Source organism: Camarhynchus parvulus, chromosome Z, assembly GCF_901933205.1.
Source record: "Camarhynchus parvulus chromosome Z, STF_HiC, whole genome shotgun sequence".
Lineage (NCBI taxonomy): Eukaryota > Metazoa > Chordata > Aves > Passeriformes > Thraupidae > Camarhynchus > Camarhynchus parvulus.
Window position 1 is genome coordinate 194,235 of NC_044601.1, and position 25,546 is coordinate 219,780.

Below are 25,546 nucleotides of genomic sequence, written 5' to 3' on the forward strand. Positions count from 1 at the left end.
GGTCGGGGTCGGGTCCGGGTCCGGGTCCGGGTCCGGGGTCGGGTCGGGTCCGGGTCGGGTCGGGTCGGGTCCGGGTCCCGGGGTCCCGTTCCGGGACCCGGCGCGCCGCGTTATCGGCGCGCTCGCAGTAACCCCGGCCCGCGCCGCCCATTGGCCACCTACGATCACCTGAGCACGCCGGTCCCGCCCCGCACCCCGCCCCATTGGCCGCCGCTCCGCCAGCGGCGCGCGCCGATTGGCCCCGGCAGCCGCCGCTCCACCGCCCGCCCCCCGCTGCGCGGCCCCGCCCCCGCCGCTTTCCTGCGCCCCGGCCTCCGCCGCGTCGGGATGAGCCGCGCTTCCCCATGGAGACCAAACGGGCCGAGATCCCCAGCAGCGTCTTGGACGACCTATGCAGGTACGGCCGTGGGGCGGGGGCGGCCCCGGGGCTGCCGTGCCGCTGCTGCCGGAGGGCGCGAAGGGCGCTTGACCGTGCCCGCGCCCGGGGCGCGGAGCCCGAGATGCTCGAGACGCTGAGGGGGTGCGGGGCCGCCCGGGCCGGGGGGCGGCTCTGGCTGTCCCGCGCCCGCCGGCAAGCGGAAGGACGAGGCTCGGCCCGTTCCCCCGGAGCCCGAGGCTCCGCCCTCCCCATGGAATCCGTCCTGGAAGGGCGGGAAGGCTGCCCGCGGCACCCTCTGGACCGGGTGTGGGGCTGCTCCGGCGGGGGGCCGGGAGCCGGGCGCACGGGGGAGGTGGAAGAACATTGTGGGGATTTCTTGTGCGGTTTGGGCCGGAAAAGGTAGAGCTGCGTCGGCGGGTTTGCGCAGGTGAAAGAAGAGCTGGGAGCGTGGGGCTGGCGTGACGTGTAGCCGAGCACTGAGGTGGTGCTGGTGCTCCGAAGTCTGGTTTCGTTGGAAGGGGGTGGGAAGCTTTGGGAGGGGTGTCAGGGAGTGCCTTCTGGTGAGTTACCTCTGCTGGAGGGGAACGTGCCAGCGGGCCGAAAGGGAAGAGCCGCAGGGACACCCTTCGGTGTGAAGCTGCCCTCTCCTGCTTGTCCGTTCTTTCAGAGTGAAATGCTTTTCTTGTTCCAGGGGCTTTGCGTTTGAATTTGCATAAAGCGTGGATTCTCTAAAAGGGCCAAGTTAGGTTTTCCCCCTTACGGTCTCAACTTCTGATCATCTGTGGTGTAGCCCTTCAAACTTTGTAATTTGTCGGTCATCCCCAGAATGTGATGACACAAACTGCATGTGATATTTGGCATGAAATAATCCTTCTATTTTACCTCCTCCAAGGGACTCCTTATGAGGTATTTATGTAAAAGAGGGAAAGGTTAGTGAAGAGGAAAGATACCCCACTTACTGTAATCACAGTTTTCAAATGAGTGAAAATGTTTAGAAGTGAGAATACCACAGGAGGGTAGAACTGTCCTGCTCAGTATTGTTTTGCACTTGTCTAATGCAAGAGTCAGAGTTTGCGATAGGCATGTAAATTTTCAATTCCCTAAATCTGACCTCTGAAGCATGTTTGTGTTTCCATTGTGTCTCTTTTGGGCTCCCTGCAGAGAGAGGAACTTGCCTCTCAGATCCCTGTTCACATATGACACAAGATTTAAGACTTCTTCAGAAAATCCGGAGAGGAATTCCAGTGATTGCAAAACTGATACAGCCTGTTAGTGTCACTTCTGTGGGGTGACTGATAGAACGGCACGAGTATTTGAATCTTACATTGTAATAGGATCAGTCCCAGTGCCTTACTATGTTTCTTTGAGATACTGTCATCTTCTATCTTAGAAATGGTGTTTTGTATTGTAATTCTGTTGATGTTATAAATGTGTTATAAAAATAGCTGTAGTTTCCTACATTCTTCAGTCTATATGTGATATTAGTGGGAATTTTGGTGGAAAGTGATTTTTCCTACTCAGTTGCTGGGTATTGCTAAATAACAAGTTACAGGTATCCATGCCAGTTTTTGTCATGCTGCCTTGTGCTATGGAGTTGTTTAACTGAGTAAAGAAGTGGATGTGCAGAGACATAATGTGGATGTAGCAGCTTCTTGAAACTTCCTTTGTCTTGTAAACAAGTCCTTTTACCCCATCCTTTGACTTTCAGACTGTGGTTGCTTCACCTTGCTCAAGTGGCCAGATGCTCACCCAGCCACACACACACAAAAAAACATTTGCAAAAGAGATTTTTCTGCATCCTTGTTTTTCCCAGGGAAACTTCATGTCAGCTTCATCCCTTTCATTCGCTACTCTCCTCTACCTCCTCCCCTGTGAGCAGCTCAGGGGATGGGGAGTGGGGGTTGTGGTCAGTCTGTAACACATCCTCTCTGGGGCTCCTCCACTCTTATGCTTTGCCCCTGCTCCAGTGTGGGATCACTCCCATGGGCTAAGGTTCCTTCAGGAATATCCGTCTGCTCCAGCACATGATACTCCACAGGCTGTAGGATGGACATCTCCTCTTCCTTTTTCTTCTCCAGCTGTGGTGTTTGCACTGCTGTTTCATGCTGGTTTTTTCACTTCCTCTGCCTGTTTGGCGTTTTTCTCCTGTAATACACTTCCCCACAGGTGCCACCATCTCAGCTGCTGCCTCCAGCTGTGTGCCACAGCGTGTCCAGCATTAGCCCATCACTGCCAGCACCTGGCAGCTGCACCTAGAGATGCCTGTTTTAGCTCTTCAGTCACTCCAAGTAACTTAGAAGTTAACTTTTTGATTAAGAAGTATGATTGTACTTGGCTTTGCTATTGTTCTCTAAGCCTAATCCCTGGCATATTCTTACTTTTCTTGGTACTGCTGCATATTTTATCTTTAGATTTATGTTCAGCTGCAGTGCTGGGGCAAGAAAATATCATCAAGTAGATGTAATGTAGGCTTTTAAGTTTTTATCTCTTAGTTGCAGCAGCTTTATAGATAACAGCAGAGCCTTCAAAAGAAATTGGGAGTGGTAGTGACAATTGAAAATTGGGAAGTGGTAAAGTGTTGATGTGAATAAGGTTATTTATGCAAGGGAGAATCATAGAGTGCTTTGGATTGAAGGGACCTTAAAGATAATCTCATCCCAGCCCCTTTGCCAAAAGCAGGGACACCTTCTAAACCAGGCTGCTACTGAACACTTCCAGGGCCAGGCCACCCACAGCTTCTCTGGGCAGTGTGTGCCAGTGCCTCATGACCTTCACAGTGAAGAATTTTTTTCCTGTTATCTAAACGTTCCCTTTTTCTCTTTCCCCCTTGTCCTGTAACTATGACTATGAGTAAAAACCCCCTCTCCAGCTCTCTTTACAGCCCTGATGTCCTGGAAGGCCTTGGAGAAGACTTGCTCCAGCAGGTCCCCATCCTCTTTTATTGGGGTTCCAACAGCTGGACGCATTGCTTCAGGTGAGATCTCACCAGAACAGAATGGAGGGTGAGATTCACCTCCCTCAGTCTGCTGTGCACACTGTGTTCCATCAAAAGAATGGGCTGGGAGCTCACAGTGTCAGCTCATGTCAAGATTCTCATCCACCAACACCCCAAATCCTCCCCAGAGCTGCTCTCCATCCTTTCTCTGATCAGACTGTGTTTACATTGTGCTTGGGGTTGTCCCAGCCCAGGCACAGTGCCTTGCCCTTGGCCGTGTTGAAATTCACGAGGTTCACACAAACTCCCTCTCAGACCTGCCAAGGTCTTTAAGGGTGTCTGGCCAAGGCCCTTTTTCCGTGTGAAAATTGGATAGGAAGATGAGAAATAAAAGCATAATAAATAAATAAAGCATACAAGGCTACAAACTGAACAGAGGAATGATAAGGAAGGCAGTAGTGAAAAACAAACCTGGCTGCTGGTTGATGGCGGGGTATAGGAATGTTCATTCCAGCAAGTTTATCTAAGTATGGACCTACTCCTGGAAAACAGGAAAAAAGTGGAGGAATCAGAATGAAAAAATATTTAGACACAGACCTAAGAAGTCAGAAGTAGACACAATGACATGAAACAAACCTGTTAATTGCACTAATTGACCAACTGCCAAGAAACCACAGGCATCACTCTCAGGAATATCAGCCTGACCTTTGTATCTGGTAGGGCTTTAGACCTGGGGGATCCCACAATCTGGGTTGAGAGGAGTGCCACAGGAGAGGAGAAGCAGGGAAGGAAGGATAGGCAGAAAGGGGTATAAAAGAGGCTGGCTGTAAAACTGGGCAAGTTAGTGCACTTCTCTGTCTGACCTTTCTGCCCAAGTGTCACAGACTGTCCTATCTTACGTCTTCTTAGTAAATATTTCTTTTTGTCTGGATAATTCTACTCTCTACGCCCTGTGTATGTGTGCTCCAAGGATGAAGTGACAGCTGCTGATGGGAGCTGGGCAAAGTGTCAGCTGCTGGAGTGAGGGAGCAGATCTCAGCGCCATCCACTTCCAGGAGGGGGTCTCAGCTCCCGGTGTCTGGGGTGGCAATGAAGAGTGTCCTGGAAACCAGTTTCTGTGGGGGAGGTGGTGTGAGTGAGAGCAGTGAGGGGTAGAGCACCCGCAGCTGCTGCAGGACTGTGTCACTGCCCATGCGCTGGCGGGGAGGGGGACAGGTGCCTTCCCCAGACCTGTCGTGCACGTGTTCTCTCTAGCAAACTTCAAACTGGGCCATCTGGTGGGGCAGGACCTGTGTGGGGGGTGTGAGGGTCTGGGATCTGGGCACGGCTACGGGGTGGAGAAGGAGACCTGTGCTAGTATTGGGGGACCTGTGAATGTGCCTGGAAGCCTGGGGAGTGTCAGGTGTGTGCCTGCAGCAGTGATCTTCTGCCTCTGTCCTTGGCCAGACTGCCTTAGAGAGGCACCCAATTCTGAGATCCTGTGACAATTCATACTTGTCCGATTTTAAGTAAAGATACACTGTTTCTGCTGAGACCAGTGATATTATGCACTTTGGGAATTTAGCTGGTTGCACTCAGGAGCTGAATGTCAGAGATCTCCATCAAATGATTTAAGTTCAGTGGGGTGTATGACCATAAATTTCTAAAAAGAAGTTCTGCTTTTGATACAAATACATAAATAAATAAACCTTCTTTTGCTTTACTAAAATGGGCTATCACACAGTGCTGCTTAAACTTTCATCTCAGTAACTCTGTCTATGTGCCAGTATCTGGGCTAAACCCAGATTCAGACTGAGGAAATTTGTAGGATCATATTGAATTTTAAAATCTATGTAAATGAATAGTTTACTGTGGTTTTAAGTGAAAGTATACATCTATGTTCAACTTGTATCCTGAAAAAAATAGCTCCAAAATATCTTATCAGAGTTTGCAGATGTTCTTTAAAGGACTGGTAAAAATGCTTTCATTTTTGTAACACAGCGATTTAAGTAGGTTGTCTTGACACTTCCTGTTTTCACAACAGTAAATTTATTTAGTATATTGTAATTGATATTTCTGAAAGATCACAATAATTAATTTTCCTTCTTAACTTTAAAAGCTGTATTTTACTTGGTGAAAAGTTTTTACTGTGCTTTTGGAACATGAGGAGGATCTGGAGGTCTGTTGGTATGTGCTAATGGATCAAGAATTGTACTGTTGCAATGTTTTATTGTTAGCTGTATTTAAGTCAGTAGATTTGGCTAATCTTACTCTATTTCTTTCCTGGCAGCCGATTTATTTTGCACATTCCAAGTGAAGAGAGAGACAATGCAATCAGAGTGTGTTTTCAGATTGAACTTGCCCATTGGTTTTATTTGGATTTCTACATGCAAAACACACCAGGATTACCTCAGTGTGGGATAAGAGACTTTGCTAAAGCTGATATCCTTTTTATTACTCTCATTGTTTTCTGTCTGGTGGTAAAGTGCAAACTAAATATTGTTAACGATGTTTCATAGTATGATAATGTCAGTTCATGTGTTAATGAGTTAGTATTGCTAGGTATGTGATGTTACTGAGTTCACTGCTTCCATAATTTTGTGGCACCCTCAAAAGAGATGTTTCTTGGACTGCTAAAGAACTATGGAAAATGGTCCATTTCTGATGTTTGAGGATTCTTCTCATGGTTGCACTTTGCATGCTAGGTTGGTTTCAAGGGTGAGCTGTTGGTGCTCTTCAAACTGAACTCCAGAGTTTATTAATTTTTAAGTAACTAGTAACGTAAATGTTAAAGTAGTTGAAGGTGGTATGTGTTCTGCCATGGGCAGTGGTATGTATTTGCTGGAAGTTTCTGTAGAGTAGAAACTGCATTTTTACTGAATTCAAATGGTTGGCCTCTGCTTTTTTTGTTGCTTGCAAGGGCTGCTGGAATGTGTACTATCTAGCTCTTGCTAGAGAAAACTTTGTGGCTTTCATCCAGCAAACGTTTTAGTTTTAGCCTTGTCCCATATGTTCTTGATCTAAGATTGAAATATTGCTTCTAACTTTGAGGATAATATTATCCCATGCTTTCACTACACAACATACTTATCTGTTAGTTTCCTAATATATATTTACTTTGAAACACTACAGCTTTTAACAGTAAACTGTAAATATATGGTCATATCCTGTTGGTTGATGTTATGCTGTTATTTTATATATGTTTTTAATTTAAAATGTATTTTCAGACCAACAAAATTCTCCTATTAATTATGGGCAGTGCAGAATAAATGGAGTGTAATAGATGTTATATGTTCATTAATATTTTCCTTTCTAGCCCATATTTGCCACAAATATTAGTTCTGCTGCAGTGTATTTTTAAGTATTCTGCTGTGGAGTGTTTTTTATTGGTAGTATAATATATGTAATTTATAATATTAATGCTTTGATTAACGACTTGCAGGTTTTCTCTCAAAATTTTAGAGTTATAGAGGTTGTTTATATTTTCTCTGCATGATGAGTTGTGATAAAGTGTATTAGGATTTAGATTTCTGTAACTGTATGTCATTAAAATGGTTTTTCTTTTGCATAATACTGAAGATAGGATTCCATGCCATAATCTTAACAAATGATTGTGGCAAAAATATATTCCCATTTATTTCAAGCACAAGAAACTGATTTTTTTTCTGTCTTGCTCACTTCAAAATTAAAAAAATGTGTTTGCAAATAATACATATTCAAAATAACTGTTATGGAGTTACTCTTTTTCAAAATTACCTTCCCTCAAACAATCAGCCTTGTGCAATCTTTTTTCTTTTGTTTATTTGTTTGTTGGGGTTTTTGGTGTTTGTTTGTGTTTTTTTGTTTTATTTTGTTGGGGGTTTTTTGGGTGTCTTTTTTTTTGTTTGGTTGGTTTTGGTTTTTTGTTTGTTGGTTTTTTGTTTTTTTTTTTTCATTTATTTGGATTGCTTTGTATAGAAATTGCTGAATTACTTGATGCACTCTGACTTTCAGTGTTTGGTAGTGGATTATTTGTAATATTTTTTTACTTCCAAGAGAATCTATCTTGAAAGTACTTAGGGGAGGGAGTGTTTACTCTAAATATCTTTTGTATTTGGTATGTACTTTGGAACTGGCTGCTTAAATTTATCTTCCTTAACATGCTGCTATACTCTTCAATCACTGCCCCTTTTTACTGCCTCAAGGTGAAGATGTACAAAAGGTTTTAGATGAGTGGAAAGAATACAAAATGGGAGTGCCAACCTATGGTGCAATTATCCTTGATGAGACACTTGAAAATGTAAGTATGGAAATAGTTGTGAAGGACTGTCTAGAGGGAGTGATGGCATATGCTGGCAGAAGTAATTCTTTGTTGTTTATATTTTTCTTAAGAAATTTACATTCACTGTCAGATTTGGAGAGATCTGACAGTTACTTGATATTGGTGGCTGTGTACAGAAATATAATATGTGAGTCAGTAAACACACTTCTGTGTGCTTTCCCTCTGAGATTTTATTTTTTTATTCTGAGTTACATGATTCTGTAAAATACTGCACCATTCTTGCTAGAACACAGAAAACCTAATGATTTCCTTCCTTGAGGCTAACATATTCTTCTGGAAAACAAGGGGATGGTGAAGACATTTAATGAAATTGTTTAGAACACCTGCATGTTTGACAGTTGCATTCCCTTGTATTTTGTAGGTTCTTTTGGTTCAGGGCTATTTAGCAAAATCTGGTTGGGGATTTCCAAAAGGGAAAGTAAATAAAGAAGAGGCACCTCATGACTGTGCTGCTAGAGAGGTAAGTTATATCAACTCCTTTAAGATAAAGAAGTGAAATTTTGCTGAAATCTGGATGTATATGTTGGCTGAAAAGGCACTTTACTTAGGTAATCCTGTTATTGAAATTATGTGAATAAATAGTCTGTTATTGCAGTCATCTTCTAGTGCCTTTCTGAGTTCCAAAATGGTAATCAAGGTTGAGGTTATATATTAAAATAAAACCAAAAAAAGATTTGTTTCACATTATTTTGCACTAATGTGCTAAATGAAGTGAGTACTATTTTTAAAGTTGTCTGCTAAACTGTGAATTTACATTTAAGTATTACTTGTGATGCTTGGGAAGTCTTATGTAATTTATGACTTTTGGTGTATTAATTTCAAGGGTCACCATAACTGTAAAAATGTGGAGAAATGGGAATTTAGCCTGTGTACACTGGTCTGTGTTAAGAGGCTGAAGAGCTGAGTTGGAGGTTGTAGAATTTCATGTAAAATTGTGGAGAACTTTGCTTTTCTATTTTTTACTTATGCTATTTTTCAGTTATTTTCAGGAACAAGAGTCAATGTATATTGCAAGTAAAATCTGAAAAATAAAATAATCTGTATTTATTTCTCCTGGAGACCTAGATATGTAGTGAAGCTGCATATTCAAAATGGCCTGTAAAAGAATATTACTGGTACAAATTCAGTGTTGATGCAACATAATACATCCAGAGTTTTTGAGAGAGAAAATTAAGATGAGGGAAAGTAGTATGATGCATTTAGTGTTCTTCAATTTCACTGAATCAGTATCTGAGAAATCACAGGGTTTTGGGGATTTTTTGTTTGTTTGGTTGGTTTTGGTTTTGTTTTGTTTTTTTTTTTGTTTTAAGTATACCTGTCAAGGATAAACTAGACAGCTACTTCAAGAGGGAGTTGCATGAAGTGTATCTTCTTCTACTTCAAGTTATGCCAGCCAACACATTAGAGGGGACACAGTTACACTGGGGAAAAAAAATCTTTTGATGGTGTTGATCTTCTGAAAAGTCTATTTAGATTTCACTAGTGATCAGCACTAATGTTACCACCTTTATTCTGATAGGTTAGGTTGTCGTTGTGGATAGACTAACAATTTATTTTATATCTGAAATAAATCTTTCAGCTTCTTTCACTGGAGTCAGTACAGATCTGAAACCATAAGCTGCATCTGTGTAAAATCTAATTGAAGAGATTCACTTGGCAGTGCCTGCACAGTTCAGTAGTACCTCAGAAGTTGATGAGGACAAACCCCATCCATATTAATAAATTGCTACATGAAGGTGTAATAAAATTGTTTCAACTTGCATAACAGGTTTGCAATTTCAGAGAAATTTAAAGCATGTAGATCCTTTTTCTATTTCTGAGCAAACCTCAAGGTGTAAAGACTTGTTTTTCCCAGCAACTTTCATGGATTTATCTGAAAAATTGTCATTCCTTTGCTTGGGGTAATAGATTGTGAAAGGATAACTCTGAATACACACAAACTAATTTAATCTAAATACTTCTCAGGTGTTTGAAGAGACTGGGTTTGACATAAAAGATTATATCTGCAAGGAGGACTACATTGAGCTGCGAATCAATGATCAGTTAGCACGGCTGTACATCATTCCTGGAGTTCCCAAGAATACCAAATTCAACCCCAAAACTAGAAGGGAAATTCGGGTATGTGCTACCTTGTCTGAATCTGTAGGAACTTTGCAGAAGTTGCTTTTTAAAGCCAGAAGTGTGTAAAATAATGAACCCACTAAGCACAATGAGCACCTTAAATGCTAGGTACCAGTGGCATCTCTGCACTGTAGGGTTTTGTGTTGACTTTTTGAAGCTGAGCTGCAGGTCTGATACTTGAACATCTGTCTGACATCTCCATTCATCATGAAAAGACAATAGACCGTGCTGCTAAAATACAATTCTCCTCTTCTCTTCTTGTAGGTGGTATATATATTAATAATTTCATATTATTCCTAGTTACAGATGCAAATGTAGCTATGGATTCTCAAGTTGTAATTATTAGTTGGGGACATTCAAAAACCTGCATATCAAAAGGACAAACTAAGGATTGTTTTCTTTCTTTCATGTCTGATACTTTCAGATTTAAAAAATAGTATATTTTAAGGAGGAAGTTGGGAAGGGGACAGAAAAAGGGAACTATTTTGGATGTATTGTGTACCATTGGGCTTTTAAAAGGTATTGTGAAAGCGAAAGACCAAGGCTCAGGTAGCAGCTTGTTGGAACCTTTGTCAGTGGTATCTGTAATCTTTGAAGTTTGAATTTTTTTTCCTTTATGACAGTTCAGTTCAAAACAGCTATATTTCCATGCAGATTGTGTCACTAAACAGGGCATCTTGCTTTCTAAATAAAGTAAGTATTTGAGTGGACAGGACTTAATTTCTTGCATTCGAGACCTTTTTTTTTAAAATATGACATAAGATGAAATTTGAGGTTTTTTTAAAATATACAGTAAATATGTACCTTGTAGAACAGTGACCATATGTGTGGGAATGTTGAAGAGTTCTTGCAATGACAGAGTTTTGAAGTTTTGTCTTCATCTGATCTAATGCCACCAGGCAGGCTGGTTTTGTACTCCCTGTAGAACTATATTGAAGACTTGTTCATTTTGTAACTTATTTCCATAATCTTGTCTGGACCTGAGGCTTTCTGAGTAGATTCTGTGATAGCAAATCTCATGTGCGTTCTTCAATACACTGTCTGTGGTCAGAATTCCTGATTTTTTCCCCATTCTGCTAAGTATACAGTTTTAACTATTAAAACTATAACATATAAACAATAACACAAATCCTATCCTATTGCCATGGTTTTTTTTTTCTTTTATAACAAAACCTGAAACTTTACTGTCAAGCTAAACACCCTTCTTACTTTTGAATGGGTATTGGTGGTCCAGTATTGATCGCACTTCAGGTAAAAAGTTTTTGAAAGTTACTCAAAGTCTGTACATTTATTTATGGCATTCTGTGTGTAGTGGTTTGGTTGGTTTGTTTATGAAACTCTTCTTCATACTTTAGTTGCTGATTAATACCTTTCATATTTTAGGTGCGATATCATGCAATTTTGTGGTGTACCATCTGCTACTTTAGTGGCAGTCGGAAGAGTTAATTAACCTTTTGTGAAAAACGCTGTTATGGCCCATTAATTTAAGTCTTCCATGGTAATTTTTTAATTAAGGGAAATAATTGTGGCTGATACACGTTTGTAAAATTCTGCTACAACTACAATAGAGGGTATTTTGATTTTATTTCTTGTTTTTCTAGAATATTGAGTGGTTTTCCATCGACAAATTACCATGCCACAGAAATGACATGACCCCAAAGTCCAAGCTGGGTTTGGCACCTAACAAATTTTTTATGGCAATTCCCTTCATCAGGTATGTTTGAGATGAGGCAAATGCTAGGCCAGGGTCTTTCAGACAACTTTAAATTATTTAGATTTGTTTTGGTAAGTAGATCTTGTTGTACTACTCCTTGCTCACAGGCCGTTGAGGGAATGGATTTCCCGAAGAAATGGAGATTCCTCAGACAGTGACAATGGTTTTTCATCTGCTGGGAGCACACCCTCTAAGCCCAACTTGGAAAAAGCTAGGTAAGAACCAGGTCAGTTTAACATCTCTGTATTCTTTCTTACAAAACACTGGTCATACAAATATGACAATATTATACAGTGACAATTATATACAATACTGCTTGTCCTTTTCTCTTTCTCCAAGGATTTATGTTCCAGTAATAGGTAAATAACAGAAAAATTAGCTTAGATGTATATCATGGACTTGTAAATAAAGTGAAAAGTTAATTAATGTGTTGATACACAGATGTCAGAACTGGGATTATTTCCTCAGTCTTGTTTATGGGAATCAAAAAAACCAGAAGCTAAAGCAAGTAGATAACTTCAGTGCTTCAACTTCAATATTTTTGGCCCTTCTGCACAGGAAAAATAGGACTCCCCAAAGCAGGACTGTAAAGTAGTCTAAGAAGTACTAGATAAAGTCTGTGGGAATCAGTAGGGGAACATGTCCTGCTGGCTTTATATTCAGCTGAGTGAAAAGTGGTAGAGCAAATGTTGAAATGTGTAGTCCCTATGAGAGGACTCAATGATTTGAGCCAGGGCAACACCAACGCTGAGAACAACAGGACAAATGTTGGTGTGGACTTGGCCTCTTGTCTGTGGAGAACGCAAATGGCAGTGAGCACTATTAGAGTTTCCATACACCTCGCTTAAGATTGTCTTCCATATTGTTCTCAGTAACTTCTTTCATATTTGTCTTCTACTCTCAGTAGATTTGAAGTTGTATTGTAACGTGTCTTTGTTTTCCTGTACTAGATCCAAACTTCGCTGTAGTCAACAGGTGTTTACAGATGGCTTTTCAGGAGAGCACTTGGTGAAGCCAAAACAGCTACAGAAGCCATATAATCATCCTGAGGTGTCTGAAGTTTTGAAAGTAAAGGTAGGTTGTTTGTTAAGCAAGCATATGCATCTGGACTATTTAAAACAGATGTCTTTGTTCATAAGGGTTTCCTCTCTAGGCAAAAACCAGTGAATTTCATCTCCAGAGAATGCAAAAATAGAGTGGGGGAATACTCTTGGGAATTTTTTATTTATCTCACACTAGAAGTGGTGGTATCAGCAATTGTGGTGTTTCATGTACAGATAGTAATTAGTACTTGCCATTTTGCTGGTATCTCTAGTATATCTGCATCAGTGCATGGAAATTCACTGAACTCAATTAATTGTGAAATAATTCTGTCATATTGAGTGCAAGAGAGAATGAGTAACTGTTGATGGCCCTGTAGCTTGAGTGTATGTTTGGTTAATGTCAGTGGGCTTCAATTTTTCTGCAAAAGAAACTGTTTACATGTTTTGAAGTTACTTGGAGGGAAGTTTTAGTTACTAAGTAGGAAATGTCAATGCAATTATGTCCAACTCTGCCATTTAAACTCTTCCCTGTACTTGTTTTGGACTTAGCAGCAGAGTCAGAGCGTGAGGAACAATGGCAGAAAGCAAAATCAAGACACTTCCAGCCAAAAGAAGCGAACAAATGGACTGCACAGTCAACCAGTTAAGCAAAATCATACCTTGGTAAGAAACATGCAGTGTCTGTGTCAGTAGTAGGCTCCTGTAATGCTTAACAAATGTCCAGGGCAATGTCCTGCTGAAACAAAGTAGAGTGCCTATATATCAAGAGTATTAGTCAGAGTATTTGATCCATGTTTGTAGATGTATAACATTTCTTACCCTGTATGCATATACATCTATAAACAAGCATACCAAATTTAAAAGTTTGCATTTTAGAAGTAATTTTAGCTGTTGAAAATTTGTCAGCTGTTTCAGTATACAATCTGCAGCTTTCTAGGTTCCTGTCATGTAAAAGCCTCCTGTGATGTGTACCCATCTTATTTATTCATGTGTGTTGTCTTACTGTAAGCATGGGGTTTTGTTATGAAGCACTTAGAAAGTGGTGATATAAATACTTATTATTTCCCTTCTCTTCAGCAAAAAATGTTGAGACACAGACTTGGCTTGGATGCCAGAATCTCATATAGTTTTTCAATCATACAGTAGAGCTGGTTACAGCAGTTTGTAAATTCCAGTGTCACACTGTTTGTGTTTTACTTTCCCTTGCAGTTACTAATTGTGTTTGTTCAGTTCTCAGTGGGAGCTGACTCACTGGGCTGTGCTCTCTCTTATAGTGGAATGTGCTTTTGATTCCCTGTTTTTTATGGCTCTTCAGTATACTTTGTTGACTCTTGTGCAGCAGTGAGCCCCCAGATCTCTGTGCAGCTCAGCTGGCTTGTCCAGACTTTAGTTTCTCTTGTTTACAGCCTTTAAACTAGATTCTTCCCATTCTGGCTTGGGGTTATTGCCTTCTTTCTCTTACTCATGAAAACCTACAGAAATCATAAACTTGTCCTAAAATCCTTACTGCAGCAAGAAATGATTAGGTATGTTTGAGTCCGAGTGTAGAAGACTGAATTGACTGCCCAGAAACCTAGATGAATAGGAAAAAACTGTAATGGTAATCTGTAAGATCTTCATGGAGATAACTGTTAATGCTCCACAGTTACTTTGTAGGCTTTTCACAAACTTTTCTAAATATTTGTCTTTTCCTGTTTCACTTGTGTTTTCATGATGGTCAGTCTTTTGAAGTTTAAATATTTTGTGTCCAGTGATAATTTTCTGATGTAACTTGAAGGCCAGGAAACTCCTAATTTGCAGAGAGTGCGAAGAGCCATATTTTTTTTGTATTGGTGTACTTAGAGCATCAATACCTGGGGTTAAAACAGTTCCTCCCTGGAGAGTTTTGAGTTTGTGTCTCTAAAGCATGTTAATTTAATTGGCAGTAGCAGCATGTCTGCAAATACATCCCCCTTGCCTCTTTTGGGACAAGCTCATTGAAGAGTGGGCTTAGGCATGCGCAATGTTGATTACACACCATCATATGCAAGACCCTTCTATCTTAAAACAGTTAGAAAGTATTCAAAATTTTCCCCTAAAAGTCTGCATGTTAGAAATGTTTTAGTGACTGTTAAACGATTGCATGATTCTGAAAGACATGTGGATTTAAAGCATGTTTGCCTACATCAAGTAATGTGACAGAACTAATGCTGAGTTAGTGGTAAAATAATTCAGATGTGAGGTGTGTCGAAGCAAACTAGCATGCCTGTTAGATGATGCTTAAATATAATGCCGTTTCTTTATCAAAAATGTGTAATGTGTGGTCATTCTCTTCACCAGAAATGTGAAAAAAGGCTTAATCCAAGAAGACTTCAAGATAACTTTGAAACAGGCAAGTGCAGTCAGAGTTTTCATCCACTGTTCTGTGCTACAGGCTGAGGGCACCTGAATAATGATGGTTGAGGGCTTTTCCTCATGCCAGCCTTCCAAATCTTATAAAGCCATGTTTTTCCAAGGTAGTCTGAGGTTTTGTTTGTTTTTTAATGAAAAATATACTGTTTCATGTTGGTCTTGCAATACTTCTCTTTAATTGTTAAGACTGACTGATACACCAGGTGGCTGAGTGAAAAAGTAACTAAAAGCTAGTTTAGAAAAATAGCATCTGAGTCAACACATTGCTGGTAACTGAGTGTGTTTTAAGGCTTTCTGTCCTGCTTGTAATAAGCTGCAGCAGAGTGCACACAGTTCTTTACTTACTGCTCAGGAAACAGTGCCATGCCATTTCTCCTTGTTAAGAAATGGCTATTGAGAAATGAAACAGTATTATATGTGTAAAATATGTGTATATGTATGTGGCTTTTGAAAATGTTTCCAGATTGCAGTGAATTTGAAGATTTATTTTAGCCTCTAGACAACCTGTAAATATGGCTGGTTTGAGTTACCTTCTTCTGTTTATGACCAAACATACAGGTTTTGTTACAAATATTAATTGAATGTATTTTGAGATATGGCTTTATACCATTGTTGTTATAGATACTTTTATTGGCAACTGCCCATTTAGAATTTGCTTCATACTTTTTTCTCTTTAAGCAGAAGCAGCATATGAGATGTGTTGCTCCAGTGAAGACGCGCTGCCAGAACATGCAGATGGACATTCTGTGGCATGCAATGGCCATTACAAATGTGCTTTTTCATCAAGAGCTTTCTTGAGTTTCAAGTTTGACCATGATGCCATAATGAAAAGTTTTGACCTCTGACAGCAAATGTATTAGGAATAAGAATCAGACTTGCCTGTTGCAATTGAGGGGGTTTCTTATCCAGCCTTACTCTTTCTCAGGAGTTTTTTATTTTGTTTTGTTTGTTTGTTTGTTTTTAAATGCAATGCAGGGACTGACTGCTGGTTTGGAAGGGTTTGTTCTCTTTGCAGTATGGGAGTGGCATAGTCAAGTGTTGCACTTTAAATGCAGTCTAGCCTTTGTCCACAAAAGTACCTTTCCAATGTTCAGTTCACTTGTTCCTAGCTGTGCATTAGAGGGCATTCTTCTTACTTGTGTTTCATTTTTTTGTGGTTTAAAAAATTTTTTTATTGTAACTTGCCGTGTGTTTTGTAGAATGTCATTGACTTTTTTTTAACTGTTGGAGTATACCATCTTGCTAACCTTTTAACTGTTCTGATGTAAATTATTGGACTTGTTTGTCATTATTTTGTAGAACATTGCAATATTACGCAGTGGCAATGAAACTAACTCTCAGAGGACACTTCTGTCCTAGTGATTTTGAAACCAAGTTGCACATTTCAAACCTAGTCTCAGCCTGTCATCCTTTCTCTGTACTGATTGTTTGCCCCAAATACCTTCCCTCCTTCACAATGATAGTTTTTGTTGGCTGGCAATCACTAGTACTTGAGTCAAATCTATAGCATGTTGACTTTTTGTACCTACTTTTCCTTGGTCTTCAATAATGACACTCAAACTGGGTATAACTCAGCCCTTTGAAGTGTCTAACTTAGCTCTTGTGCACTGCCCACAGCTGCATAAGAAGAAGTTACAAAGCAGCTGCTTGTGAAAAAAGAGAAGCTTAAACTTGTCTGTGAGAGGTAACTGGTGTAGAATTTATACTGAATGTAAATAAGCCTCTGTAGATCTCGCTGAGGAGGAAGGCAGGTGCATGGGTAATAGAGGCATTGTGTGACACTGAACAGCTTAATCAGGCTTCCAGTAACTATTCCAAGGGTGTTCAGTATTGTATCCTGTGCTGTTGTCCTCAGACCTCTTGTGTAGTATATCTGCTGTGTATATATCCAGTAGTATTGAATTGCACTTGCAAGTCATTTTCAGCTACAGTGCTTTCTTAGGAAAAACATGAAAGATGGGGTGGGGATGGGGGGAAGGAACAAAAAACCTGTAAGAGTTGGGGTGATGAGCTGTTACATCACCTGCAGGTCAGTGGGTTTTGAGCATCTGTGTTGCAGTGGAGAGAAATGCACTGAAATAATTTGTCACAGCAGCTTGTGATAGCAAGCATGTCCCAGATTTAAAAATGAACTTTTCTCTAGAATAGAGGTAATTGATAACTTGATAGGTTGAATGAACTACACCCTTGTAGTGTATCTACATGCACTGAGTTTTTATGCAACTCATATATGTCATCCAAAACCAAAATCCTGGTCTTCCTTCAACCACCCTACTTCATATACCCTACCTAGTGTTTTCCTCAGAAATAGCTTTAGAACTTTCTCCTGGTTCATTCACCTGCCTGGCACCAGGTGGTTTGGAACTCTAATGCTGTAATAATTTTGGCCATGGGAGTGTTCAACTTCTGTATCAGTCAACGGGAGAAATGGACTACAGCATTTCCTCCTTCTGGAGGACAAGAGTTTTGCGGGCCTTGTTTTTCAAGACCAAATTGTGAAATAGCTCAATCTAGCTTTGACTCACTTTTTTTTCTTTTTGTTTTTTCTTAAATGTATCCAAAGGCCATACAATGACAAAGAAGACTAATTGAGAGGGTAGGATAATGCTGGAGGAGGTTATGTTATTCAGCTTCAGGTGAAAACTAATCTTTAGTTACTTCTTTGTGCTATTTTAGTTGATTTCCCAGCAAAAGTGCCTTTACTCATGGTGAGGCAGAAGTTTGTATCATATCCTGAGGCTGCTACTGCCTGTGGAGCTAACAGGACTCTCCTAAGGCATAATTAAATAACGGGCTGTGGAAATCTTTTTATAAATAAGTTGACTTTTCAGATAAATTAGTTCTAGATAGTGCTCTGTGAAATAATGGGGATGTTGATGAAACAGTGAACTTGGAGCATCTGTCGTCTGTTTGGGAAGTCCTGTCCCAGGCATGAGGAAGTCTTTAGAACAATGGAAGCATGTTCTATGAATAGGAGATGCTGGCTGCCCTCTGTTTACTGTGTAATTTTTTTCTTCTTAGTGAAAGGTTGGTTCAGTATAAGAGACATTGGTTGTTTCATTAAGCAACCCAAAGTGAAGCTTATACATATGTCATTCATTTTAGTAAACCTAGCCTTAATGTGAGTTGCAAATAAATGTGATAAATATGCAATAACTTACTTCTTTGTATAAGGGTACAGTTTCCTGTAGTAGCATTGCATTCTGCTTTCTTAGTTAGGTTTATCCTAAAACTATGTAAATGTGGTGGCATGTCATCCACTTGGTGGGCTCCAACATGCCCTGCACCGTGAACATTTTGTTTACTGTTGTTTATGTTCTTATTTCAACATCCCTTTATAATTGTATTTCTAAGTTTAGAAGTACTGTTTACATTATCTTCCATAAAACAGTGAAGAAATAGCAAGTGAGATACAGGCTTTAGTTCTGTGTTTTTACTGTACAGAAGCTAGACACAGGGAAACAGGAACTGTTTGCATGTCTGACTGGAGAGCTGGTGTTGAGATACTTGAAAAACAAACACTGTCAGTTTGAGAATGCTGCCATGTTAGGGGTTATTCACATAATGAACGGTCAATCAGTGTTCTTGGAATCAACTTGCAGAGTGAACAAATATTTAGCAAAAAACCTTACAGCTGTGTGGTGCTAGGAATCTGGTACTAGTGTGCAGTTCCTAGTACTACATCAACTCCCTGCTTTAACATGAGGTTTTTAGCATGTCTCCTCAGAGTGCTTCTGTACTTGGACCTTGGACTGAAGAGTGGCCTGCCCAGTTAGTTAAGTGACTGAAGTGCTACTGACTTCAGCTCCTTGATGTACATCAATCATCCAGCTTTTGAAAGTAACTGTGTCTTGCATAGTTTGAAGTCCGGCAACAGTGGTTCTGGGAAGGAGAGGGGGGAAATAGCTTTATTTATTGCACAATCAGAGTATTATTTTTTAACACAATATAAATTCTTTAGGCCAAACATGCATAAATTGTTTCTAGTGAAATTTTGGGCCTGATCACTGTTCCAGGCTTCTGTGCTGTGCTTCAACCTTCCTGAACTAATTTGGTGATTTGAGAATAATACTTAGTGATTTTTTTTTCACCTACCTGTGGCAGTTACAGACGTAACAGTTCCTTTTAAAAACAAGGCAGGCTTCAGGTCTGGCTACTTCTAACATACTTGCTCTGAGATTGTAATTTCAGATAAGAACGCAGTTCTTCCAACTTTTACTTAATGTGGTGGTTTGCTTTTGCACTCATGCCATTGCAGTGTGAAGAGCAAAGAGTCTACATTAAGAATCCAAACTCCAATATCCTGTGGTGCAAGACAGCACTGCTGCTCCGGGGGTAACTGGCTGCCCACTTGTGGGGTCAGTGGGCTGCTTAATCCTCAGATACTTGGGGTTTTGTTACAAATTCTGAGCAACAGGTTTCTTTTCCAGAGGTAAAGCCAGGTGCCTTCATGTTTTCGAAGTTGGGAGGTTATATTCTAAATGTGTTAGTAAGCTTATAGTTATTGAGAATTAGTAGAATAGTCTCTCTTGTTGATACTGATTTCTGTAAATAAACCTATTTTAAGTCTTGCACTGTAAATGTTAAATAATCTGGTGCTTATACACAACTTCATAATTTCAAATTGTTTTTGTTATTACAATATTTCACCTTTTGAAACAACCAAAATTATTTAAGATATGGTAAATTTATACAAACTAACTGAAGGTGCTTTTACAGTAAATTAGACTTAGAAATTCTTCCATAATAGGTTTTTGTTCATACGCATTTATAGCAATAGTGTAGTCAAGGATGGAAGTAGGCTAAATGCTAGTATTTGCACTGTTCTTAATCCCATACATAAGCACTGATAGATGCAGTAGGTTTTGTGCTGTGTGTGCATTTCACTTTTTCACGTAGCTTGTGAACTTAAAAGGAAGTCAACATTAAACAAGAATGACATTGGCCATATTCAAGATTGTACCAGAGAAACTATTCCAGACTGGTAGCAGTACAATAAAACAAAATACTTGGGGTTTGTCTTTCCATTGAAAATGTTAGGTTTAGCAAGACTTAACTTTTTGTACAGATTCAGCTTTACAGAAACCCTTATCTTTAAACTGTTCTCAGCTCTGGCTGCTTTTGGGAAGTCAAAAGTGTCTTTGAGTCCTCCGTCAATTCTTCCAGGAAAAAAAAAAAGCTTCCTTTTAAGTAATTGTTAACATTTCAGAGAGTACAGAATGTTTAAATTTGGAAAGGTCTCTATGGATTTTACTGAAAACAGAGTATTTTGTAATTTCTAAGCATTTATACTGTTGATCAGAAGAACTAGCTTCTTGTTTCCAGTATGGGTTACAGTTCAGTGCCTTTAAGAAAATGATTACAGCTCGTGGAGCATTAATCATTTTAAAATAAGGCATTCATAGCTTTTTAAGAAAACACATCCTGCAAACACAGTTCTCTATGACACATTTCCAATGGTGAGAAGAACTTTGCAAATTTTTTTAAGCATGTTTGAGCAAAATTACTAAACTGTGGGGATGGAATTTGTATCTTACTGGTTGGGTACATAATTTTGCTATGCAGAAAATGTATGGAAAACTGCATGATAAAGAGCTCTCAGCAAATACTTCTCATGCCAGTACTTGCAACAGAACTTTACTGTGTCTGCATGGCACTGCACTATGTGGAAGTTTAACTTCATCCCTGAGGAGCAGTTTAGCTGGGTTTGCAAGGCACTTTTACCATTAAAAAGCAAAACAGACCCCCCCAGAAGAAGGTGTGGGGTTGTTAATTCAGGCAGAATGCTCGATTGGTGTTCATGTTCCAGGACCCAGACTTGGGTATTGCTTCCAAATGATGACACTTTTCAGGGCAGCACTGCATGCCTCGCAGAAAACAGGAGCCAGTGCTTTGTGGTGTGGCTCAGGCATGAAGGGTTATGTCTTCCTCCTGTTTGTTAAAGCTCAAGAACTCGATCTGTTTTCCTCTGTGTGTAAGTGGCACATCGTGCTCATTAAGAAGAAAGTACGTACAGCTAAAGAGTTAAAATCATTACAGATTTTATACAACTTCCATTATGTTCTTTTGAAGAAAGTTTGCATTAGTCAGCTCTTCAATTGTATTAAGTAGAATCTGTAACTACCTGTAACATCTACTGTACTGATGATTGTGATTTTGTTTGTTATAAATTGATTCAAAACCGAAGCACACCATTTAGAAGACTATGACTAAGTTAACATTTTCTTCTATATTGTTATTTTTTTCTCTGTAAAATTAAATTACTTTATAAATAAACATATTGAAGTACTGAAGTATGAATATAAGGATTGCAGTTCAGTGTGGAATGTGATGCCTCTGCTGTTGGTACAGGTTATTCTTTCACTGTAGAGTGTTTACGTGTTGCCTTAAGCCAGCAGTGATTATATCTCCTCTAGCCAGGAGAGGAAGTTATTTTTTGAAGTCAGCTGTAAAGGTGGATGTCATTCAACACAATGGAAAAAAAATAAAATGTGTTAGACAAACAGAAGAAAGAAGTATTTAAACTTCAATCAGTGCTTTTAGATATTTTATGTAATATTGAGTATTTTCTTTTTGTTTTGGTCTGTATAAGTCATTATTAAAAGAATTGGACATGTGGTAACAGTTTCACACATGCCCTTCCATTTCCATAAATGGTTCACTGAAGATGTTCATTGATGTTCTAAAACCTGTGGCCATATCTGAGTTCTTAACAACTTTTCATGGCTCTGTTAAGTGAACTTTACTGACAATGTCAAACCATCTCCCTCATAACTTAGCTTGGAGATGAGATATCTTTGTGCCAAGGTGTCTTTAGGCAGCAGCAATGTGACAAGCCATAGTGAAACAACTCCCAAGGCAAAGAAACAGCATTAGAAATTTATTCAGAATATAAGAACATTTGTAAAATAAGTATTATAAATGCCTCTGTATAAATAAATGCAGTTTTTACAATTCTATATCAAATGAACACAAAATAGCTATTTTACAGCTGCTTGGAAACGAAAAGGTAGCAACACATTTAAAGCTAATTCAGTAAGGTGAAAAGTTTCTAAAGTTACAATTCATGGTGCAGTATACTGGAGGAGGAGAAAACTAACAAAACCAGTAGAACATGACATGAATGCAAACTTAGTCAGATGTGCTTTGCAAAAGCTAACAGTACATTCAAGCTGGTGAAGATTTATACATAGAATTAGGAAAAAAGTGATTTTTTTCTGAGCACTCAGTGAAATACAAAGTTTCATGCACTCTGGTGACTTAAGAAAATCAAAAAACGTCCAATCATTAATTCATGAATGGACTTAGGTTGGCAGGAATCACCTTTTTTTCTTGCTTTGCAACTTTATTATTTCTGCAACAAGCTTTAAGAGTTAAATTGCTGTAACTCTGTGCGCTCCACACTCAGGTATTTCTGGTGTGCTGGTGCTTCAGAGTTGCATACAAGGAGTTTGAGGTTTTTTTGGCATTTTTTCTGAGGGTTGGTGCCATTTGAATGGGGTACACTGGAGCTGAAGCTGATTATCACTCATGAAGAGTTTTCACAGTAACATTAAGCCTGTGACCACTTCCCAGCGGATCCTTTCCAGTATTCTAACAAATGATGCAGTAGCTACTTGCCGAGGCAAATAAATCAACTGGTGGTCTGGCAAACTATGGCTACTGCTGAGGCTGGATGGTACCAGTGCTGCTTTTTCATCTACAACCCTTATGGGGAAAAAATGGGACTGGCTTACATTTGCTGATGATTGATAATTCTAATGCACTTCTAGAGCACAGCTGGCACAGATGATTTGTGCTAAATGTAGTGAAATAATCAGCAAATTGTCAGGCCTGGAAAAAACACTGAGGCTGCAGCTTCTGTGTAAGAGTATCTGAATTTCTTATGGAAGAAACTCTTCTGTGTGAGGGCACTGAGGCACTGGCCCAGGTTGTCCAGAGGAATTGTGGCTGCCCCATCCCTGGAATGTCCAAGGCCAGGTTGGATGGGTCTTGGAGCAACCTGATCCAGTGGAAGATGTCCCTGCCACAGAAAGGGATTGTAAGAAGATGATTTTTAGGGTCCTTTCCAACCCAAACCATTCTGTAATTCCATTAATCTAAACAGGGGGAAAAATGAGCCTAAGAGGCAGCTCAGTGCAGTATGGTTCCTGTCCTCTCCAGTGGAAGGTATTTCACATGGACATTCTGAGGTGACCTCACGTCACACGGGTGTTTCAGATGCTGGAAGACAAAAGTGTAACTACATTTTTGCCACAGCACATGGTGGATACTTTCCTTTGTGGTTCTTCAGAACAAGTATGCTCAGCTGCTGAAGCTGACAGCAAACCCCCACCCTCCTGGGCATGAGAAAAGTGGGCCAAAAAAGTGGAAACACCATAGAGAGCTGCTAAGCAGAACCACAGAGAAAGAAGAAATCAATGTGCCTCCTCCCTCCCTCAAGAGACTAATTTGCAATAATTTCTAATCACATTATAAATTAAGAAGTGCAATTATTCTGAGAAAGAGGACTGATCAAAACCAGAACATCACTACCTAAAAATTTTGAAATCAGCATTGTTTTAATTTGCCGTTGCAATCAACCACATGTGATGCTGGCTTTGTGGATGATGTACTAGACTCCAGAGAAGTAGGAACAACTGCTCTAAGGACAGAAGACAACAGCAGCTACAGCAGTAAGAGATGGAAAACCAACTGCTGCACTTCCAGATGTAACCAAGACTTAACAATAATGCCACATTCTGAACACAAATTCTGTAACTATGTTGTCTGAACTAACCCAACAGTAGGCAGAGTCCTCTCAAATATTTCCTTAGTACTAGTAATGGGAGGAATAAATGAGAAAACTTATCATAATTCTAAATACACTAGTAAAAAACTTGAGGTGCAACTCAACATGTAAAGCAAAAACAATAAACATCTCCTGAAATCAGATTCACTGAAAATCAGCCTGGAAAATGCAAAGCAGAGGCATAACACAGCAACAGGCTAACACAGTGAAGGGACTATAGCTTGGCTTTTTAAAACACACATAAAGCTTTTTTACATACTCTGTCAAAAAAAAAGGCAAATTCTGAATATAACAGGTGCTATGGCAGACTCCTGTATTTTGACCCCTACAGAAATCAACCTGATCCCCATGATTTGCTTAATGTTCATTTACCTAACAAGACAAAATTTGCACTTCAGTCAGTTTGATAATACAGTAATACATGATTTAAACAAGAGAATGTTAGCAGTAACAAAAACTAACCTAAGAAAGCTGTAAGACTTCACCATTCACATTCTGTTTGTGGCTGGATATCCGTACATCTACACATCTATAATTTTGTGCCTATGTATTCAATATTAAACAGGTACATTATTTAAATACCTTTTTTTGGTCAAAAAAAAAAAGGATAAAAAGAAGACATTCTACCTCTTGATCACAGTAAGCTGTAATAAGCACAACACACGTGACAAAAATGGCCCAGCTTCTTAAAGAAAACCTTGGATATAGTGTATATAGCAAGAAAAAACAACTTTTTCTACAAAGCAGTTGCAAACACCATGCAATATAATTACCAGGACATCTTCTGTTATTTCGTATCCACCCTTGGCACAGAGTGTCTGTGTGGCATGGTGAAACCCACAGCCTTTGGCCCCTCGTATGCACTGTAAGAATTACACTTTTATCATAATTCTCAGAGATGCAACTATGCTTTGTTTTTTTCCCAAATCAACAGGAGTTTTCCTACCTGACCTGCACTGTGAGCAGCAGAATTGCAAGCAGGGCACAAAGAAAAAGCCAGCCAGGCTGTGACCCCCACTCTGCAGCTGCCTGTTTGGTGGGGTAACCACAGCAGCGAGTCATGAGGGTACAAGTGTGGACTTGTGTGCAGAGAGCTCAGGGACTGGGAAAACTTCACATGATCTCCAAACTACTCAAATGAAAACCTCTTAACATGAATTATTCTGCTGTGTGACACTGTCACCCATGGGTGACAGGAGAAGCTGTATGAATACAGACATAACAACGCAATGTACACAATTATAGCATGATAATTCAGGCACTGCCATTTTACATTATGAAACAGTCCTTAAGGTTAACACTTTTATTATCCCCATTATACCTCTCTGGGATCCCAGAGAAGGAGCTTTTAAGTTTTGTCAGCATTAACAATCAGAGCTTTTAACATTTGAAGCTACCTAAAAGTCAACCTCCAAAAGAAATAAAGTTGTAATGGCACTAAGCATCCTTTAAAGAGATGCACTTAGAGTGAAGTTTCATTGGTGTGTGGTCTGGAGTTCTCTTCTTCCAGTAAAGCTATTCTTTGTTTGAGCATTCTTACTTGGGTTTCGTGTCTCTCCACCATGGCCATCATTTGTGATTCCAGTTTCTTCAGCTTGTTTTGATGCTTTTTCTTTGCTTTTTCATAAGCTGCTACCAAGTTGCTGTTAAAAACACAAAGAATAAAAGGTAATTCAAACAGGCTTGTTTCAGAGTAAGTGCTACAAAAAATCTACCCCAAGTCCCACCTTCAGGGAACTTCAAAGGCTGGGTACTGATCCCCTTCCCAAAACTAACCAGTGCTTTAAAATGGATTAGATCCAAACCTTTCTGATCCAAACCCAGATCAATGCTAATGTCTGTGTCTTTCCTGGGGGAAGCACACACCTTTTC

The 25,546-nt window shown here is 39.7% G+C and overlaps 2 protein-coding genes across 11 annotated transcripts in view; one reads left to right on the forward strand and one right to left on the reverse strand.

Moving 5' to 3' along the window:
• The first annotated feature begins 289 nt into the window (after nucleotides 1-289).
• DCP2 (decapping mRNA 2) lies at nucleotides 290-21,176 on the forward strand. Of its 2 annotated transcripts, none has more exons than XM_030968547.1 (11): nucleotides 290-397; nucleotides 5,584-5,735; nucleotides 7,445-7,572; nucleotides 7,976-8,074; nucleotides 9,580-9,732; nucleotides 11,337-11,449; nucleotides 11,557-11,664; nucleotides 12,400-12,523; nucleotides 13,042-13,155; nucleotides 14,812-14,863; nucleotides 15,565-21,176. In XM_030968547.1, the coding sequence occupies exons 1-11, from the start codon at nucleotides 345-347 to the stop codon at nucleotides 15,726-15,728; spliced, it is 1,260 nt and encodes a 419-aa protein (XP_030824407.1). In that variant the 5' UTR covers nucleotides 290-344; the 3' UTR covers nucleotides 15,729-21,176. The 2 variants fall into 2 exon arrangements, with proteins under 2 accessions (XP_030824407.1, XP_030824408.1); XM_030968548.1 differs by having other exon boundaries at nucleotides 13,045-13,155.
• A 582-nt stretch (nucleotides 21,177-21,758) lies between these two features.
• MCC (MCC regulator of WNT signaling pathway) overlaps nucleotides 21,759-25,546 on the reverse strand; it is a 182,220-nt gene continuing 178,432 nt past the window's right edge. For 4 of the 9 annotated variants that reach the window (XM_030968542.1, XM_030968543.1, XM_030968546.1 and 1 more), the window contains 2 exons: nucleotides 25,215-25,317; nucleotides 21,762-22,906 (listed from right to left, as the gene is read on the reverse strand). In XM_030968542.1, coding sequence (XP_030824402.1) covers nucleotides 22,700-22,906; nucleotides 25,215-25,317 — 310 coding nt within the window. In that variant the 3' untranslated portion in view covers nucleotides 21,762-22,699. Of the gene's footprint in view, nucleotides 25,318-25,546 lie in introns of all 9 variants that reach the window. The other 5 variants (XM_030968537.1, XM_030968540.1, XM_030968538.1 and 2 more) reach the window with 3 other exon arrangements.